The sequence below is a fragment of the Ictalurus furcatus genome, chromosome 16 (genome assembly GCF_023375685.1).
Source record: "Ictalurus furcatus strain D&B chromosome 16, Billie_1.0, whole genome shotgun sequence".
In the NCBI taxonomy this organism is placed as follows: Eukaryota; Metazoa; Chordata; class Actinopteri; order Siluriformes; family Ictaluridae; genus Ictalurus; species Ictalurus furcatus.
The window spans coordinates 12,636,991-12,658,543 of NC_071270.1; the positions used below are offsets into that span (position 1 = coordinate 12,636,991).

The 21,553-nt window shown below is 39.4% G+C and overlaps 1 protein-coding gene across 2 annotated transcripts in view; it reads left to right on the plus strand.

The window, feature by feature from the left end:
* Window positions 1-946: 946 nt before the first annotated feature.
* Window positions 947-21,553, plus strand: part of LOC128620757 (uncharacterized) — a 45,730-nt gene continuing 25,123 nt past the window's right edge. Inside the window, exons 1-4 of one of the 2 annotated variants that reach the window (XM_053646021.1) lie at window positions 947-1,097; window positions 1,181-1,301; window positions 6,843-6,939; window positions 13,757-14,115. In XM_053646021.1, the coding sequence (XP_053501996.1) occupies window positions 1,183-1,301; window positions 6,843-6,939; window positions 13,757-14,115 (575 nt within the window). In that variant the 5' untranslated portion in view covers window positions 947-1,097; window positions 1,181-1,182. Of the gene's footprint in view, window positions 1,302-6,842; window positions 6,940-13,756; window positions 14,116-21,553 lie in introns of both variants that reach the window. The other variant, XM_053646020.1, reaches the window with a different exon arrangement.

Genomic DNA, 21,553 nt, shown 5'->3' on the forward strand with positions numbered 1-21,553 from the left:
ACAAGACCATGGTTTCTTGAGTTGTGAGAATGCATTATTATTATTATTATTATTATTATTATTATTATTATTTTTTTTTTTTTTAAGTCTACAATTTTGGGTTGCAGGAAGACCCTGCTAAAAGAAGAAGAAAAAAAAAACCCATTAGAAACCCTCATAGAATTTGTAATGGTTTTAATGGTTATAATGGGAATTGCATTGGTTTTAATGGACACTGTAATGGGCCCTGTTAGTCTCTAATTTTTTCCCTTCTATTGGTGGCATGTCCTGTCTAGTGGATACTATTAAGGACCAATAATGGTAATGGTAATGGTTTTAATTTGTAGCTGATAGTTTAAAATGGTATTTGTAGTTGAAATCATTAGAATTTCTCTGGTGAGTTCTATTGTTTTTTTGTTTGTTTTTTCAGCTGGGTATGTGGTTTTACAGGTTTTTATTTTTTATTTTATTTGGGTACCCTGTTTAGATGTGTGTTGTGTGGTGGCTAATTTGTCAGACTTCATAACAGTACTCTGTCACTACAGGACAGTCTTTTGTTTGCAAAATTTTTACAATTAAAAGGCCTCATTTTGAAATTTTGAAAAAAAATTATTTCACACAAATATCATAAAAAATTTTTTTATTCTATTCCTTTAACTTCATAGTGTGTTCTGCAATGTATATATTATAGAGGGTATTTAAATCCATAAACTACTTCAGCTTCAGTAACCATCAGGTTTCATCCCACCAAAAAAATCTAGATTAGGTTAAACCTAAACCTGTTTAGTGCCATCATAACTTAGTCAATAATATTAATGCAAAAAAACCAAAAAACAACCTCCTCCTAACGTTCTGTGGAGTTACTTTGAAACTGACTCCTCCCTCACTTCCTCTAAAAGTCTGAACGTCCTGAACAGCATACTACCGTACTAAATAGTATGTCTAGACGGTAGGTACAGTGAAACAGCAGGTACTGTACTATTTCTACATGTAGTAGGCTAGTATGTGCTCCAGGACTCAGCCTCGATCTGGATGCACACCACGACAATACTTACCACTGGAAGCGAGTCCAGCTTTAGTGTAGACGTCCGTAGGCTGCGTTTTAGAGCCTTACACATGTAACGGAAGTTTGAAAGTAGGTTTTATATTTGTTTTTTTTGTCTATTTATTATACTCACGTGTCGTTGGTTTCTTCGACTAGAAATGGCCGGTTTGAAAAGGCAGCGGTCGTGGCATGAAGACTTCCCGAGGAACTTTTTGAGACTGTTCTCGAGGAATAAATCGTTAGAGCAAGACAAACCAGAGGACCAGTGTGGAAACCGGTAAGCTCGATTCACTTACTACAGCCTTACATTTTAAGTAATTAAGTAACTGTATTAACTGTTTTTGTTTGTTTGTTTGTTTGACAGCACTACAACGTGTGTGTGTGTGTGTGTGTGTGTGTTTACTGAACGCTGTTTGTTTTGCATGTAGCTACAAGTCTAAGAGAGTAGCGTCGTCTTTGCATCCTTTTATTCATGTTTACTATGTCGACACACTGCACAGTAATAAATGAAGAACAAACACGTGTTCACACGTATGAGTGCGACGTGTTTTTGGGGGCTACAGCACGTACATGAGCTGGGAAAAGTGCTCTGTCTGCTGAGTAACTCAATATAGTGTCTCAGCACTGAAGGGTGGGTCAGTTAGCATTGTCACTGCTTGTGTTGCATCCTTTCACACTCACTCTCCTTAGTCTGCCTTGATGGAGATCATGAAGAACCTGACACCCAGTGAACAATCCAGAGCTGGGCTCACGTCTCGGCTTTTGCAGTACACGAATTCATCTTCAATTAGGCTCCAATCCAAGTCTGTAGCTGTTAAAGGAGTCAGAAGTAATGGAAAGTCCTCTAGACCAGTGGTTTTCAAAGTGGGGGCCGCCAGGGGGCGCTCGGGGGGCCTCAACAATTTGGTGTGAAAAATAAATACATAATTTATCGTATATATGCATTACTATAACATGTTATTTGTAACAATACATCTTAAAATCACATTTGCTATACCTAACTTTCTAATTGCTAAACAGACAAAACATCAACGTAAAAAAGGGGGATATATTCAGAAGTCTGTATTTTTAATGTGTTTTAAAGACATCTTGCAAAAGGGGGGCCCTCGGTCAGATGTTAATGCCATTTGGTGGGCCTTGCCCTGGAAAAGTTTGGGAACCCCTGCTCTAGACCAATCTTTCAGCCACTGACTTTAACTAATCTTTCAGCAACTGACTGGAAACAAGTGTAACATAGTTGAAGGTGAGCCAGGTAGGATTAAAAAAAAGGATTAAAAAAAAGTCATGGCACAGTTAAAACATGAACATCATAGTTGTTTAACCCTTTCATACATACTTAAATAAGTACACCCCATGGAAATTGGTGGCTTTTTTTGGGACATATTTGGACAAGCAAACATTTGATCATCTTTGAAACAGTGTCTATTAATAGAGTTGATATACTTGAAGAAAACCACAAGGAAATTTAGCTTTTTCAATCATTTATTCAACAGAAGTATCAATAGATGTGAGATTCTTCTGTGGAAAAAGTAAGTACACCCTAGGCCTCAGAAACTAGTATTGCCCCCTTTAGCAGAAATAACTTCTTGTAAGCATTTTGCATAATTGTCTACCAGGCTTGCTGGAATTTTTTTAGCACTCTTCCATGCAATATTCTTTCAGTTGCAAGATGTTTGAGGGTTTTCTTGCATGTACTGCCTGTTTCAAATCCCCCCACAACATTTCAATGGGATTCAAATCCTGGCTTTGATTAGCCTAGGGATGTCACGATACCAAAAATCTAGTAGTCGGTACCAATACCACCAAAAGTACACTGTACTCGATACCAAAGTCGATACCACAGTGTGGTATAAAATAAAAAAAATTTTTAATAAAAAAACTCTCCTGGAGGACATCCTCCTCTGGCTGATACTGGCAGACAGAGAGGGGGGGGGGTTATTTTAGTTATCAAACACTGTCTGATAATGAGTGGACGTGCACTCCTAAACACACACACACGCATGCACACAGACGCGCGTGTGCACACACACACACCTTATACTCTTAATGCAAGCACTAGTTTAAATTCACTGATATGGTGGCAGGCCAAAAAGATTTATTAAAAGCATGAACATGTGAATAATTATTAGTGATATTAGACTACATTTTGCTGACAGGACACGGGCTGAATGGCGATGCATGGTGGCCCATTAGGAGGTAGTTTATAACACTGCAATGCGTTAGCATCGTTAACAAATAACTGGCTATCACTAACATTACATGGAGCATAACTTTAGCTGGTTTCACGGCCACAATGCCAGCTGCCTCAAACAAACATAATATAGGACCGTCTTTCAGGTGCTTTGCCAAATTCCAGGTGTTTCCTCGCTTTGTTTGAAATGAACGATAGCATCGGTTGCACACCGGAAACGTATACTAGCTTTCCTCACTTTTCCTCTCAACGAGTTGGGGCAGAACTAAACTTGTTAAGCTAAGCTAATCTTTTGTAGTTTTTCCCGTCTGCTTGTAGGGGTTCTTCTTCTTCTTCACCACTTGTGGACCGACTAAAACACTTGTGTGTATTTGCTGCCCCCATCAGGTCCGGAAGAATCGCAACCTTGGCACTTTCGTTACAACCGGTACCAACAGAAATGCAGAAAAACAAGTACCGTCACATTTTAAGAATGTTGGTACCGACTTGGTACCGAGGTATTGGTTCTCGTGACATCCCTAGATTAGCCTTTTCCATAACCCATTTCTTCTTTTTGAGCCATTCCTTGCTGGGTTTGCTTAGGATCATTATCCTGTTGAAAGTCAATAATTCACTCTCAGTTTAACTTCAACTTTTGGACAGATGGCCTCACATTATCTTTAAGCACTCTTTGAATTGATGCAGAATTCATAGTTGAATCAGTGAATGCAAGCTGTCCAGTCCCTGAGGCAGTGAAGCAACCTCAAACCATAACATTTCCACCACTGTGATTCACAGTTGGTATGAGGTGCTTCTCCTGAAAATCTGTCTTTGGTCTGCGCCAAACATGTCTCCTGCTACTGTGGCCAAACCACTCTATCTTTGATACGTCTGTCCAGAGCGCATTATTCCAAAAGGCCTGGTCTTTGCCTATATGCTCATTGGCAAACTTTCTATAAACTTTCTATATAAAAATCCTAAATTAAGTAAAAAAAAATATTTTAGTCTATTCAGACTCAAACATTTTTTAATCTCTGAAATCAGCTGCATCAAGCAATAGTCCAGAACTGCACAATTTATTTTACATGTCAAAAATATTGCTATATTTGTTAAAAAGTGATAGCAGTCCCTCCAGGATTTTGTGATTTTGAGATTGCAGAAATTAATGCAAAAATTAAGGAAACTCCGCAATATTCAGAGGAGCTTGAAATTTTTCAAAATTACCACAGATTTTCCGCAGATTTGGGCTAAGATGCATCATGTGACGTCATCACAAACGTGCATTCAGTCAAAGCCCTCTTCGATTCATGCGCATCGAGCATGAGTACAGCTAAAAGGTCTCATTTACCTATAGTCTATATGGAATGTTGCATAGTGAAAGTAGGAACATTGTTTAGGATTACACCAGAGGTCATATCTTTTTTCTATGCTAAGAAAAATCATGTGACTAGCAGCAACTCAAAATTACTTGACTAAATACAAGACCCATAAATGGCATGCACATGAAAGATTGTTTTTGGGACTTTGTTCCTTCAGACTGTGGGAGCTCTACATGAAAACAAGAGGGAAATCAGTCTCTTCTAAAATATCTTCATTTCCTCTTAGAGCAACTTCTCTCTTAAGTCTGTGTTGTGGTATTTCTCAAAGGCACACAAGTTCCTTACATAACATGAAAGTGCACATAATTTTTTTCCCTCATGTCCTTTGAGCTATTTTGCATTATACATTCATTTTCATTGTTCAAATCTGTATAACCTGTACTGTGTACTGAAGTTGTTTTTGTTTTTTTTGTTTTTTGCCAACAGTGACTGATTTTTGCAAACTCTTACACCAATAGGAGTTTGCTTGTTAAAATTCTGACTCATTCATTTATTCATGCATTCATTTGTTTCTTTGTTTTGTTCATTTGTTTGTTTTTCTTCTGCTGCACCTGGTGGGGGGTTGCATGTGCAACAGGTGAGAACAGGTGAGAAGGTCAGTACAGGCGTCTCTATCCCCAGTCACAGATTATAACTTCTAACTATGAGATCCCCAGATGTTCCATAATCAACTATGAGATCTAATCCCTCCAGCAGGTCCTGGGTCAGCCCTGGGATAACTCTTCAGTAGGATGTGCCTGATATATCACACCCTTGATGTCTGACACACACCCTAAACAGTTCTGACTTAGGGGCCTTTGACAGTGGCAGTTTGGTCTGAAACAGAGCACGGTTTGCATGAAAAATGGGTAATGTGAAAGCTCTCATGCGGACCGACCGGGAAGCGCACCACGGTAACGAACCCGAGACACCTGTAGGAGGTGGTCTGAGTTAGGTTGCACTGGAACTGTGCCACAGTTCCTGTGATTGCGAACGCAAATCGTACTCGGGTCCACACTTGTTCAGGAAGTAAAGTAACCTGCGCGTGAGTTTTAGCCAATGACAACATTGTTAAATTCCTCATCGCACGTGTACCATGAGTGGCAGGAGAACATTGTGGGACACGGAAAAGGTCCACTGTTATGCATAATAGCACCAAAATAAGAAAAAACCTGAAAATATGGTGAGTCGAGTTGTGTTCTCCATGCACATTTGTGATGAAATAAGATAAACGCAAATGCACCGGGGTTCAATAGACTGAAGTGTTCTCAAACCAGACCAGCGGTGTGGGGCACCAGGAACAATCGCAGTTGGATTCGGACCACAGCAGTCGTGCCCCAAACCACCTTAAGGCCAACTCTCATTGCACTCATACAGAGACCAGATTGCACAAAGTAGTGATCCAGATGCCCTGTACTCCTTTGTTCTCCCAGGTGGCTGAGGAGACCCTATGGTCCCCGTAAAAAAAGAAAAATAAATAAATATATATATATATATATATATATATATATATATATATATATATATATATATATATATATATGTGTGTGTGTGTGTGTGTGTGTGTATATATATATATATATATATATATATATATATATATATATATATATATATAAAGAGATCATTACTACACCAACCCTGTCCACTGTCTTCAACATCTCTGACTGAAAATCATCCACCCCTGTAGCGGTTGTGTGCACTAGCGTGTCCCAGATTTACCTCCATGCTGTCTATCAACACCCTCTTCTACATAGCTTCTTGTAGCAGACTCTATGATTTGGGATTTGACCATTATCCATTAAGACTCATTGTCCAGACCCTCACTAAGTACAAGGTAGAAATCCTTATGGAGGTTAAATGAAATTAGTATCTCATCAAAGCCTTTGCTAGAGACTCCCAAGCAACCTGGAAGGCTCTGCTGTGTTTACCAGGTATATCTGGCCGGCGCCCTCTATGACAAATTCAACATGCCACCAAGTGCAAGCCTCTCTTTAACCAAGTGTCTAAAACAACGGTATTACACAATCACAGATGACACATTCACAAAATCATTCACTGACCATTGTTTGGGGAGCTCTAGTAGCAAGTAGGGCTGAATAATGGATCGAATTGTTTTGTTATCGCGATGACTAATTTACACAATAAACATACAGCTGATATAAAACTTTTCTCCTTTACCCTGTAAGCTACACTATATTCTGAACGCTGTGGTTCTGTTGTAAGGACATGGTAGTGTTTGTATGAGTTTTCTGATTGCTGTACATCTTCTCTCCCTTTGGCCTTGCAGGGAGGAACTTGAGGACGACAGTGCTACCAGCCAGTACAGTGAGGCAGACTCACTGCTCACACCTGAATATCACCTGGATGCGTCATCACTAGCACAGGTGAAGTAGAGCAGTACATCTTTAATCAATATCATCATCTCTTCTTCCAATTTTGTTCCCATTTGGTCGAGGTAATATGACCATATAAACATGGTGATATAATAACATCAGGATATAATGTATGATATTGACTGTGATATAATAGCTTCAGGGGCATGTTGGCTTAGTGGTTAGCACATTTGCCTCAGACCTCCGTTGTTGGGGGTTCGATTCCCGCCTGTATCCTTTGTGCACAGAGTTTGCGTGTTTCCCCTGTGCTTCGGGGGTTTCCTCCAGGTACTCCAGTTTCCTCTCCCAGTCCAAAGACATGTGCTGTAGGCTGATTGCCATCTCTAAATTATCTGTAGTGTGTGAATGGGTGTGTGCGATTGCCACACCATCCAGTGTGTCCCCTGCCTTGTGCCTCTGTGATAGGCTCCAGTCTCCCCTGCGACCCTGTGTAGGATTAGTGGTATGGACAATGGATAGATGGATATAATAACCTAGTATTTCACTGTGAAACTTAACTGGAAATATATACAGTACTATGCAAAAGTCTTGCAAGAAATGCTGTAAAGCAAAGATGTCTTCAAAAATACTTAAATGAAATGTTTCTATAATAGAAAAAAATATAAGCTAAACAAAGTCAATAATTGGTGTGGCAAAAAAGAATTAGTAGTCTCGGGTACAATTTGTGCAGTTTTTACTGAGACTCTGCCACAGTTCTTCTGAACCCTGACTGTCGCTGCCTTCATGACATTGTTTTGTCTGAAAAGTGGTCTGTTATGTAATATGTTGCTTTCGACATGCACACATTTTTCTGTAAGAAAATATTGCTGATATTGACACAAATAAAATATCAAATTTGAGTGCATTTATTTTGTAATGGCAACAAATATAACCACTGCAATATCCAGATATAATTTTATTAACATGTTGTTATTTAATTATTATATTATTAACACATTATTGAATTCTTTTTCAGTGACATAAATGCATTTCATGGCAACATTATTAATATGGAACGAATGTTCGATGGTATATTGTGCCTTAAATGATTGGGCTATATAACAATTTAGTGGCACTCACATCCACCTGATATGCACGAGTGCATCACATTTACCAATTTATATGCACAGATGAGAAAAACAATCGTGATTTCATTTCGTATTCCTCATCCATCGGAAATTACAGCACATGACGTGCGCAGCACACAGGCATTTAATTTTAACCCACGTATCAGAACACGTTCAAGCCAGCCGTGGCTTGATAGAAACCCAAGTGCTTGGATATACGGCAGTTCATGTTAACGGCCCTTTGGATGGATACGCTACGGCTCTGCTGTGAATTCTGGAAAGTCTGAAAATGTTGAGAAGTAGTGTATTATGGGCTATTTCTGTGGAGTTAAGATTTAAATAAAATAATCAAATCCATAAGGAAAATATTAATGCATGTAATGAGAATCAAATCCATATTAATTTATCAGAAAGATTTCTTCTGAGATTTCTACTCTAATTTAGCTTTAATTTTCTTTCTATTTGCGAATTTTACTTATGCAGTATTTTTTTGCTTCTGGCTTTGGCACTTTTTTTTAATACAGGGAGCTGGTCTTAGAAGATACCTGCTACTTAACTGGATGTAATGAAGACACTTGTATGATAAAGAAATATGTGTGAATGTATCCACAAACAGTTCAGTAGCTACTCATGTTTTCAGTCAGTTTTTGAACGCAACTGTAATGCAGTCGTTTCCCTGATGCTGAGCGCTCGGCTCTGTTTGTTCCGTCATGCCAGAAGCAACTCCACTGTTAATGGGGTGGTCATGGCTAACTTTCAGAGTACGTCGCGCTCCAAAGTCAGTTGGCCAATAGAGATATAAGGTGAATGCCTTCTTCTAAGTCCCACCCTGTGTGACTTTTAACAAATGTGAAAAGTCAGAAGCAAAAGAAAGATTCCAGGAGCAAAAAAAATACAGCATCAGTGAAATTCGCCAACTAGAAATGATTGAAGAAAACTAGTGTGAATCAGAAGTAATCGTTTTTTGAAAAATGTATTTTGATTTGGTTCACAATACTTGCATTTGTTAAATATTTTTTGCATATGGATTTTATTATTTTATTTGAAACTTTTGGCTCAACATTAAAGCCATGTATTTAGATTATTATTTTCAAATTCAGATGTAACGAACGACACATAATGCCGTAATTCTTTCTAATTATTAGCTTTTCTTTTTGGACAAAACGGGTTGCTGGTAAGCCTGTGTCGAGCCAATTAGGTTTCCATTTGCATACATTGTGCTCTGTATGCTACTGTCTCTGGTATTGTACTGTATTATGTTATAAAGCCAAAAGTATGTGGACACCTAACCATAACAATCATACTTACTTGTTGAACATACCATTGTAGAGTTTGTCCCACCTTTCCTGCTATAACAACCTCCACTGTTCTGGGAAGTCTTTCCACTTGATTTTCGAGTGTGGATGTGGGGATTTGTGCTCATTCAGCCACAAGAGTATTAGTGAGGTCAGGCACTGGTGTTTGGTGAGGAGGCCTGGCATGTATTCAGTGTTCCAATTCAACCCTAAGGTGTTCAGTGGGGTTGAGGTCAGGGCTCTGTGCAGGCCACTTGAGTTCTTCCACTCCATCCTTGGCAAGCCAGGTCTTCATGGACATCACTTTGTACATAGGGGCATTGTGATGATGAAACAGGTTTTTGGCCCCTTAGTTCTAGTGAGGGGGAAATCTTAAAGCATACAAAGTTCTTTTTCTTCTTCGGCTCACAAGAGACAAATAACTGGGGATCTGTTTGGGGTTTTAATCTAAAAATACAGCTCTGGGGCTGCTTAAAAGCTTTGCATGCGGTCGTGTATTTGCAATTAATTTGTGGTTATGCAATTATTTTGTAAGAATACAGTAACTCTTGTGTAAGCCTTTGTATCCATGGCTATTATCTCCACTTCCATAATTAGAAAAATAATATTTGAGCTTTGTACAGTTCTAACACTGTGACTGTCAACTACAGTGAGGGAAAAAAGTATTTGATCCCCTGCTGATTTTGTACGTTTGCCCACTGACAAAGAAATGACCAGTCTATAATTTTAATGGTAGATTTATTTGAACAGTGAGAGACAGAATAACAACAAAAAAATCCAGAAAAATGCATGTCAAAAATGTTATAAATTGATTTGCATTTTAATAAGGGAAATATGTATTTGACCCCTCTGCAAAACATGACTTAGTACTTGGTGGCAAAACCCTTGATGGCAATCACAGAGGTCAGACGTTTCTTGTAGTTGGCCACCAGTTTTGCACACATCTCAGGAGGGATTTTGTCCCACTCCTCTTTGCAGATCTTCTCCAAGTCATTAAGGTTTCGAGGCTGACGTTTGGCAACTCGAACCTTCAGCTCCCTCCACAGATTTTCTATGGGATTAAGGTCTGGAGACTGGCTAGGCCACTCCAGGACCTTAATGTGCTTCTTCTTGAGCCACTCCTTTGTTGCCTTGGCCGTGTGTTTTGGGTCATTGTCATGCTGGAATACCCATCCACGACCCATTTTCAATGCCCTGGCTGAGGGAAGGAGGTTCTCACCCAAGATTTGACGGTACATGGCCCCGTCCATCGTCCCTTTGATGCGGTGAAGTTGTCCTGTCCCCTTAGCAGAAAAACACCCCCAAAGCATAATGTTTCCACCTCCATGTTTGACGGTGGGGATGGTGTTCTTGGGGTCATAGGCAGCATTCCTCCTCCTCCAAACACGGCGAGTTGAGTTGATGCCAAAGAGCTCCATTTTGGTCTCATCTGACCACAACACTTTCACCCAGTTGTCCTCTGAATCATTCAAATGTTCATTGGCAAACTTCAGACGGGCATGTATATGTGCTTTCTTGAGCAGGGGGACCTTGCGGGCTCTGCAGGATTTCAGTCCTTCACGGCGTAGTGTGTTACCAATTGTTTTCTTGGTGACTATGGTCCCAGCTGCCTTGAGATCATTGACAAGATCCTCCCGTGTAGTTCTGGGCTGATTCCTCACTGTTCTCATGATCGTTGCAACTCCACGAGGTGAGATCTTGCATGGAGCCCCAGGCCAAGGGAGATTGACAGTTCTTTTGTGTTTCTTCCATTTGCGAATAATCGCACCAACTGTTGTCACGTTCTCACCAAGCTGCTTGGCAATGGTCTTGTAGCCCATTCCAGACTTGTGTAGGTCTACAATCTTGTCCCTGACATCCTTGGAGAGCTCTTTGGTCTTGGCCATGGTGGAGAGTTTGGAATCTGATTGATTGATTGCTTCTGTGGACAGGTGTCTTTTATACAGGTAACAAGCTGAGATTAGGAGCACTCCCTTTAAGAGTGTGCTCCTAATCTCAGCTCGTTACCTGTATAAAAGACACCTGGGAGCCAGAAATCTTTGTGATTGAGAGGGGGTCAAATACTTATTTCCCTCATTAAAATGCAAATCAATTTATAACATTTTTGACATGCGTTTTTCTGGATTTTCTTGTTGTTATTCTGTCTCTCACTGTTCAAATAAAACTACCATTAAAATTATAGACTGATCATTTCTTTGTCAGTGGGCAAACGTACAAAATCAACAGTGGATCAAATACTTCTTTCCCTCACTGTAGAGCTGCTACAACTAATTGATAAAATCGATAATAATTGATCATGAAAATCGTTGTCAATGAATCTCATTATGGATTAGTTGGTCTGCGCGTGGCATGGGGTGCGTTTACTTATTATGTTACTTCTGTTCTGAAAACACGCATTATAAATACGTTGGAGAGTAAATACGTTGTGTCCCAAAAGAAGTACTTTACACTTACACCATGCACTATATACTCTACCGTCTAGTGTATGAATTTTAGAAAGGTAATATATCTTAAAAGGAACACTCGCGTATTTTTTACTAATCAGAAGTATAAGCCGCTTCCTAGTCGACGTCGCATGACGTCATTCGCATGCAATGTGACACCGCTAGCGTTAGCAGATACCCAGAGTTACAGACAATGACTTTCTTCAGTTTACTGTTTATGTTAACATTACCTTTTATAAAAAAGTAATGCATAAATACTATTATAATATAAACTTATATATAATATGAACTAATATATAAGTATTTATGCATTATTTTTATGGATGCCCCAAATAGCACTGAATTAAACTACAGTCCTAAATGAATAATATATATTCAGGTGTGTGTCTGTGTGCATTGGGTTCTTTTCAGTCTTATATAATTGTAAACTATATAAAATATAGTTGTGTAAAGTTTTAATCTGAAGTTTATATTTTTAACACTCGGTTTATGGATTTAATTTTAAATAAACAAAAGAATGGTACTGAAAGCCCCCCCCATCCGATTAATAATTTTTAAAATAAATAAATAAATAAATAAGTAATAATAATCAGCCAACTAATCGATTATTAAAATAATTGTTAAATGCAGCCCTGCTGTCAACAATGACTTTTGAAGTATGTTAATATCTTAGTAATATTCTTGTAGTATTTGTGTATATGAACATGGTTAGGAAGGGAAGGAGATGGAGGAAAGTTAATGGCTTGAGTCTATAAGGAGCACTCAGTGAGGCTTGTTTGAATTCACACATGTCTTAACCTGCAAAATTGCCACAAAGTTGTGTTTGATAAATTTTATTTCATCATACATATACTAGATTTCACAGATCATTGTTTAGTCCTGATCACTAGCAGCTGCATAGACCTTTTCTTGCACTTCAGCGCTTTTCAGTTATATATTTCAAATAAACATTAACAGTCAGTAGTAAATAATATACTACAGTAAGCAATAAGTCTTGTTCCCTTGCTTGCCCATTTTGACTTTGGTTTTTCAGATGATTAACTTGGTGAGAATTTTACACTCTTATCCAAAGTGACTTATAGCTGAGACAGGATATAATCCTGAGCAGCTGGCAGCTAAGGGTCTTGCTTAGCAGCTCAGCAGTGGTTCTCTGGCAATACTGGGATCTGAGCTCACAGTGTTACGATTGTCAGTTCAGAGCTGTAACCACTGTGTCACCACAGCCTGTAGGGATATTGAGGTCTTGTACTTGGATTTTGGAGTTATTTTAAACACTGTTCCTCCCTGTACAGACAGCTTGGTAAGTGGGCCAGCATCAGCCAAAGTTAAGCCCGTGTCTGCTTTTCCTCCAAGGTTGTTGCACTAGCAGTACAAACCGCCTGTAGATGTGTTCATCAGAGCTAAGACCACTCCGAAACACACAGACTCTGAAACACACATTTTTCCACAACTTTTTATATCCACTCTATTTGAAACCATATTTAGTCTGTTTTACCTTTCATATTTCTACTGGCTCAGCCAGATCATGTGGTTTTGTTCTTTATGATGTGAAGTAGAAGAAGTGGCTAAAATTCAGACCTCAGTAGTCTAATAAAAACTAGTGAACTTCATTTAACAGCAGTATTCAAAATACACCAGTTACACCAAAGATGACCGTTCTTAATGAACCCTAGATTATTAAAATATTTTTCAAAATGTTTCCAATTTATTAGTCATATTGCCAACCTCATTCTAATATCTTCTCTGCTGTATGGCACAGAAAGAGTTAACATTGCAGTGGGCAGGACTGGTGGGGTGCGGGGAAAGAGGGAAGGAGGGGGTGAGGGGGAACATGCTGCTGTCTCGGTTCCATTAGCATTATAGAAGCAGTGGAGGCTGGAACAGTGCAGCCAGAGTGAGCCAATGAGGTACTTTCAGCGATCACCGCTATTCACACTACCGGCTGAAAGCTGTAACCAGGAAATCTAATACGGATGCATATCCCTCTCTTTCTTTCTCTCTCTGTTTTTCTCTCTACATTAAGGCACTGGAACACTCGGAGCAGGACAGGGCACTGGAGGGAGACGGTGTGTGTGATCACGAGGACAGTGTTCAGGGGGATGCGGAGAGCGACCCTCCTACCATAACCCCCCCTGTCTTGGAGCCCTGCTCTCCTCTGCCCCCTGTAGACGGCTTCTTCAGACGCTTGGGCACCCTGTTTCTTTTCACTCGAGCTCAGCCTGGAGAGGAGGACACGCAGCATACAGTAAAGAAAGATGCAGAGACAAGTGTGGAAAAAGAAGAGCGCTCACAGTCTCTGAAGCCTCAGGAGGAGTCTCACTGTACTGCAGGTCCAGAGGTTGAAGCCACAATTCAAACGGAGCAAGACGTACAAGATACACAGTGAGTATGACCTTATACATGCCTAGACGTCTGTGATGTGTGTGAGTGATGGGAAGCGAGAAAGAGAGAGATTAAGTTTCCCTAAAGCATTGTAGCATTGGAACCTTTAAGGTTTCTGAACAGTTTTCTTAATATTTGCATTTACTGTTTTATGAGTACTGTTGTTTGTAAAAAAAAAAAAAAGAATTAAAAAAAAATTTTTTTTGGCAACTGTACTGCATTTGTAATTAATAGTTAACCGGCAATGCATAAACTGTGTGTGTGTGGGGGGGTGGGGGGGTATGGGGTGGTGGGGGTGGAGACAACTAATAGAATGGTGGTATTGCAAGCAAGTTAAGTAAGAACTTTTCAGAAGATTATTTGGGATGAGCACTCTGTCCTCGCAGTGATTAATCTAGCGTTGCAAATTTCAAGGTGAAAGATTTAGTATTATGTTAGCTAGGAACGTCATGACGGGTATCTGCAGTGGACAAATCACTCACTCAATCAGTGCATTTACATGGACAACAATAATCCACTATTAACCCGATTAAGACAATACTCTGATTAAGAAACTACCATGTAAACAGCAATTTTTTATTACCTTAATTTTTTAATACCTTGATTAAAGTCACACTCGTAAAATAAACGCAAATTGAATTAAGACATGTGGAGTACTCTTGTTTTAGTCGCATTATCGACATGCATTACAGACATATAAACACCTTAATCACATTATTAACGTCGTGTTTTCACCGCATTTTGCCACAGGACAAGATAACACACGGCAATGCTCAAACATATGGCAAACAAGAGAGCACGGCTGCGTCCGAAACCGCGTACTTACCTACTATATAGTAGGAGAAATACATGTATCTCGGCTACTATATAGTAGGTAAGTACACAGTTTGGGATGCAGCCCACAGCTTCAAGCAGTCGTCTATTTGCTCGTACAGTATGAGAAATAATTAAATGCACTTGAAGCGTTTGTTAAAATTAAAAATAAAAACACCCAAAACTGTATACTGTACCATAACGAAGACGAACTGTATGTTGATACGTCAAATTCTGGAGGGACCCTCGGACGGCATGGTGTGGGGACGTAATGACGTGTGCCGTTAATTAACCATGTTCTATAACATGTAAAACAGGAACATGAAAGGATTATTCTAAAAGCAACTCATGTAAACACCTTAATCACAATATTGTCTTATGCAGAGTAAGGTCAATAATTAGATTACTGCTGTCCATGTAAACGTAGACAATGTCTGGGCTATTAGTCTTTATTCTCAAATAACATCTTTTTAAGTAGGATCTTAACACGAAACACACGACAGCATATAGCCAAATGTTGGCCAGCAACTTGATGACTTTCTGTTGTTGGTTCAAACACGATGTGCTACCTCAGACACGTCACATTGGGATATTTTGGAGTTGTTTCAAAATGTGGGAATTCTTATACTTGTTGGTGTCTATATTAACGTACTTAACAAGCTAACAAAGTCACCATACTTTATTCTGTTATGTTCGCTGCATTTTTTTTTTAGCATTTAGCCTAATTAGGCATTTAACGTGCCTGGTGGGCTAGCTAACAAGTTTATGATATGCCACCCTCTGGTCATCATAGCAGGTAGCTAGACAAAATACACTGCAAATTTACAGAAAAAACAAGGTAGTCACAGAAAGTGTCTGAGAATGGTAGCGAGTTAGATAGGTTTGCGCACAGTAATTCCAAAAATAAAGCAAGCAAAATTGCACAGAAACACAGAAATGGTCAGATGAGAAGAAATTCATCAGGTGAGAAGAAGCTCATATTTATACCCCTGTGAAACAGGAAGTCATGGTCGAAAAATTTCCTGTTCCTAGGTACCCAGGTGTACTATATAAAAAAAATATATATCAGTGAGAATGTACTTCAAATATATTTTTCTCATATGAATTCATAGCGGTGTCAATAATTGTTGCACACCTATATTTAACAAAGATATATTTTTTGATAAACCTGTGTTGTGTTTGCAATTGTTAGATATTGATATTTGTGTGTTTTTTTTAACAAAAGATCAAAAGGTTAAACAATAAAGGACATTTTTCACAGCCTTCTTTGCTCATAATTACCAAGGGTGCCAATATTAGTGGAGGGCACTGTAAACATAAACTGGAGAAAAATGTATAGACTGAAGATGACTAAAGCCAAACAGGCAAAATGCACCTTAGCCAGTTAGATTTAGTTAAGTTACTAGAAGTTCCAGTTGTACAGGATTAACATGACTATTGAGTCTGGGAGAAAAAAAGAATACTTTATAATATAATGATCCTGAGATGTTGTGGGTCATTTTGACAGTCCTGTAAATATGTTAATGGTGTCAGCTCAGATCTGGCAGGAAATTTGTCCCCATACATCATACTCCAGCTCAGATACAGTCCCACAAAAGGTGCCAAGTTGTAAGCTGTTTAAAACATCTAGGTGTAAATATCAGGAAATGACAACTGAAATTCTGATCTATCGTCTCATATTCATCTTTTGTTCTCAAACATGTCTTCAGTGTATCACAAATGCAAAAGAATTGGCCTCGGTGTTCCAATACTTTTGGAGGGGACTGTCTGTCAAGCATTATCAAGCTCCAGCTGAAAAAGTCCAGCTATGCAGTGACAGGCAGGAAACAGAGCCATTCGGGAGTGAGAGAGTGTCAGAGCGTAAACAAACCAAACAGGAGTGAGAGACTGAAAGAGGAAAAATGATTCAGGAATAATGGCGTTTTAACTTTTGTCTTGCTTAACAGGTATGTATTTAATGATGAGTGAATTAATGATGATAATCGGCTGATTTATCTTTTGTTTTGGAGTTTGAATTAGAAGATGGCATTGAGAATGACAGCAAAGGCACAGGAGCAAGCATTTTTACTGTCATGCGAGTGGTTAGATATGAAGTTCGAGTGATAAACAAAGGCCACATTCATTAACAAGGGAATATATTGGACGATTGATTTATAGGCAAATCGCTCATGAGTATGTTTGTGTGTGTGTGTGTGTGTTTATGCATTCATTTTCAATAAACGCTTTATTCTGGTCAGGGTCGCTTTAGTTTATCCTGTGAACTGGTTTATAATTGCGGGTGAGTACAAACTAAAAATTATTGCACGAGTGGCAAGGATTGGTCATAATTCATTCTGGGAGTGAACAGGAGTGGGAATTTACAGAGTTATGAAACAAACTACAGTTGTGCACAGAACTGTTGAGATGTTTTTTAGCTGGAGAACTCCTGATAGCAGATTAGCGATAACAGGAAGTGCATTTCTCTGTATTTTTGTATTTCACACTCTGTTATATCAGGTGAGAGTGAGTGATTCGAACCCTCTGCTCGCATGATCTGTGACTTTATATCCTCTGGGTGAGTTTAGCTAGCTTGCTAATGCTATCTTGTTCATGTGAAACATTTTTGACAGACTAGAGAACATAATACACAGATTAGAAAGCAAATGTGTACATTCTGTAGCTTTAAATGAACTTCACTGAAGGGAAGGAAATAAAGGCCTGAGTGGGGAAAAAAAAAAGAAAGAGTGAGAGACTGTCATCAGTGAAGATGTCATGTCCCTGCAGTGGTTCTGGACAACCAATAAACTGCCAGTCAGCACTCAAGATATTACATTGATCCTGGTCTCTGTAAACACAAGTACCAGGGCTAAATGTAATATTTTTCTGCAATTCCTGACTGTGGTCCTGATTCCTGATCTTGTCTGTGATGGTAACCTGGCTGTGAAAGGCACTTTACTTAAAGTCCTTTCGAGTAGCTTGAACCTGTGACAAAAAAGCATATGAGGACCTATAATCCCAAACAGTATCCGCATCAAAGTGATTTCAGCTCTGAAAGATGCATAACAGACCTAACTAGAGACATGGGGAGCTGCAGCATGCCAGGCCTAGGAGTTTTAGTGAGTATGTAAATGTGTATGTGTGTGTCTTTATGTCCAAGAGCATTTCCCATATCATGTGATAACAGCTGTCTTGAAGTTTGATACAAGGTGATGCCATGTTCCTGGCAGTATGAACACTTTACAGGACTGCGGTTCATTTGTGAGGCACAGACAGACTGAAACATATACAAACACACTTGGACAGAGAGATAATATATTAAATGTGAAAAGGTTGCGTCACACGGTTCAGTTATGCCCTAAAGAAGAAGTAGAAGAAGAAGAAGAGAGGAAAAAGACAATGACATCATGTTTACATGTTGCAAGTGCTGGTTACAGTCTTATACCATGCTGAAGCCACTACAGTGTAAACATAGCTGTGAACTGGGTTATTTCACACCTCACCAATGTGGGAAATGTTGCTCCTTATGGACAGAATTACAGACCATTAATATATACAGTACTTACAATGGAGAAAGTCTACACACCCCTGTTAAAATTGTAGGTTTTTGCGATGTAAAAAATGAAAAGATAAATCATGTCAGATCTTTTCCCACCTTTAATGTGATATATCCGCCAACAAAATTCAAAAAACCCTTTTATAATTCCAAGTCATGTTGAAAGTAATTTATTGTACGTCATCAGTGAAGAGATTCTGATTAACCCAGAATAAAGATCAGCTCTTTCTCTAGAATTTTCTTGACAGCTTCTTGGTTTCTTCTGACTGCTGAAGCCATGGTATGCATAGAGCTTGCAAAAGCATATACAGGTGCAAAACAAGACATTTTATCACCCAAAGAACACCACATACCTACAGTGAAGCTTGGTGGTGGCAGCATTATGGTGGGGGATTGCTTCTCTTCAGCTAGGACTAGGGCTCTAGTCAGGATAGAGGGAATCATGGAAAGCTACAAATAGCAGTCTATTTTGGCTCAAAACCTGCAGCTGAAGATGAAGGAAAAAAATATTATGGCCCAGTCAGAGCCCAGATCTAAATCCTGTTGAAACTTGTGGAATGATTTGAAGAGGGCTGTGCACAGGAGATCAACTTACAAGTGTGGAGTGGAATAAAATTGCCAAATCAAAATGTGCTTAACTGGTAGACTCTTAACCACAAAACCACAAAGACCGAGTGCTTCAACAAAGTATTAGTTAAAACATATGTAATTATTACAACTGAAAAAATAGTTGAATAGTTGAATTTTGTTAGTTGTTATATCGCGTTAAATCGCACCTAATTTATCTTGGTTCATGTTTAACATCACAAAAACTTTTAATTTTAACAGGGGTATGTGTAGCCTTTTTATACCACTAAAACTTTAGAATGATATTCAGAACACCTTCACTTTTAGATGCCACGATTTGATATGAAATGAACTGTACAGCATTGTATCTCTGAAAGAATGCAGTTTTTTCAACTGGGAAAAAAAGGTCCTGCTGCTGTAACAATATGTTTAAAGACATTTTGGGTTATTTCACTCCACCTAAGCTCTCAGTTTCTTTCTGGCTTAGTCTGTGTGTAAGTGTTTTCTTAAAAGGATTCTGTAAGGTCATCAGTTTAACACAGTAGTCATCACACAACACAAAAACTTAAGTCTGGACATTAATCTGACACATCAGTGCCCAGTTATTCAACAACACAGTCTTTCATTCCTGGTGTGTACGCTCTCCTCAGGACCGTTTGAACATTTCTGTCTTCTTTGCATCCTTGTTTTCCGAGTTCAAGACCATAAACGCGCACCAGCAGGACTCAAAACGATCATATCACTCAAACGCAATCTATGGCAGGTATCTGTTACGCTCAAGCCCAGTATGTGTCATGTGGGAATGGTGCACATATATGCTTGTATCTGTCTCTTGGTAGAAATCACTTGCACACAGAGGAAAACCAACATCACCAGGGACTTCAAGCAAGAGTGCAGTAGTCATTACCAAGAATTCCCCCATGGGATGTGAATGTGACTCGGGAATAATCTGATAGCAGTGTTAAATAATCATCACAGAGAAACATTTGGTCTTATCAGTATTCTCGCTTGGTGTTTGTGAGCATGATTTTGCAATCTATCTTTAGACACGGCATCATTTAATCATGCATGGAGAAGCCTGAATGCCTCCATTTTCTTGTACACGCTCAAGTTACGTCAAGTGCTCTGCAAGAAAAATGCTCATCCTCGACTGTTCTCCAGCGAGTTCTTTTGGGAGAGGCATCTGTACTGAGTGGTGTGTGTGTGTGTCTGGACACAAAGGGTCCTTTAGAACTCTTGAGTGTTATACAAGGTGAGCTCTGAGTGTATGATTGTGTGATTATACCTAAGCATCTGGTCCTTGACGGTGGACACGGAGGACAAGAAAGGAAAAGGACTTGAGTCTGAGTGAAGAAAGAAAGAGTTTGAGAGCGTGCTCATTGAAGTCCAAACGGATTTCTGCTCTGCTACTAAACTAGGGCAAAGAGAGCTTCTATTCATAGCTCTACAATTAACTATAGGAACCTGACTTTATGTACATACCGAGCGAGATGAAGATGGAGACGGAAGCAGACCGGGAGCCAGGAGGAGGCCTGATTAACTGAATCATTGATGATAGGGGATGTCGGAAGTGTGTGGCGTTGTACCAGAAAGGTTCCTGGGGCATAAGAGCAGAAAATAATTAGATTTGATTGTGAGAGCAAAGTGATTCAGACTAAAATGACCGAGATAGAATTACTTTCTCTGAGGTAGAAGTGCTTCTGAGTGCAGCGCTATGCACCATTAAAGAACAGAGACAGCACTGCATAGCAAGCAGGCCGCTCCAGAGGAGAGTCATACCCATAACAATTTGTGCACATGGCACAGACAAGACTGTTTGAAGAGCACAAAATGTAAACTGTGAAATTAGTGTCCTGTAGAATGCCTGTTTTTAGAGTTTAACCTCAGGGTGAAAGTCAGTTTTGTCTGAATGAATACAGTATGCTTTTCTAAGCTTTAGAAGAACGTCTGCAGATAGGTTTGTCAACATATCTTGTCTCCTTTTAATGCTGCAAGGTCAGTTGCTCAGTTCTTTTGACTTGCACAGCCTATTTTTGAGTTGTTTGCGTTGTCTTTATGAGGAGAATATCTAAACAGTTTAAACTTGTGAGGACTGGTAACAGGTGGACTTTTATTTAAACAAAGTTATTTAGGTTTAGGTGTAGGTATAGCATTAATTAGCGGTGTTAGCTGCATAATTATGTCAGCGGAAAGTCCTCACAAGGAGGGTGTGCGTGTGCACGTGTGCGTGTGTACACGTGCATGTGTACGCGTGCGTGTGTGTACTTGCACATGAAGCTATCCCAGTTCGTCTATACAGATGGGTGGACAGCCACAGGGCCCCAGATAAACCTTGCATGGAATTTGAAACACACTCCCCCCTGTCTGAGTATTGATGACTCATGGTATGGTAATGAGGATGAAATTATGGTCCATATGCTCCTTATGTTCCATATGGTCTGTAACCCCCCCACTGGTGCCTGGAGGTGATTTTAGTAGCACACAGGGCGTAGGATGTTTTTGTCTTAATGACAGAAACAAGAGAAA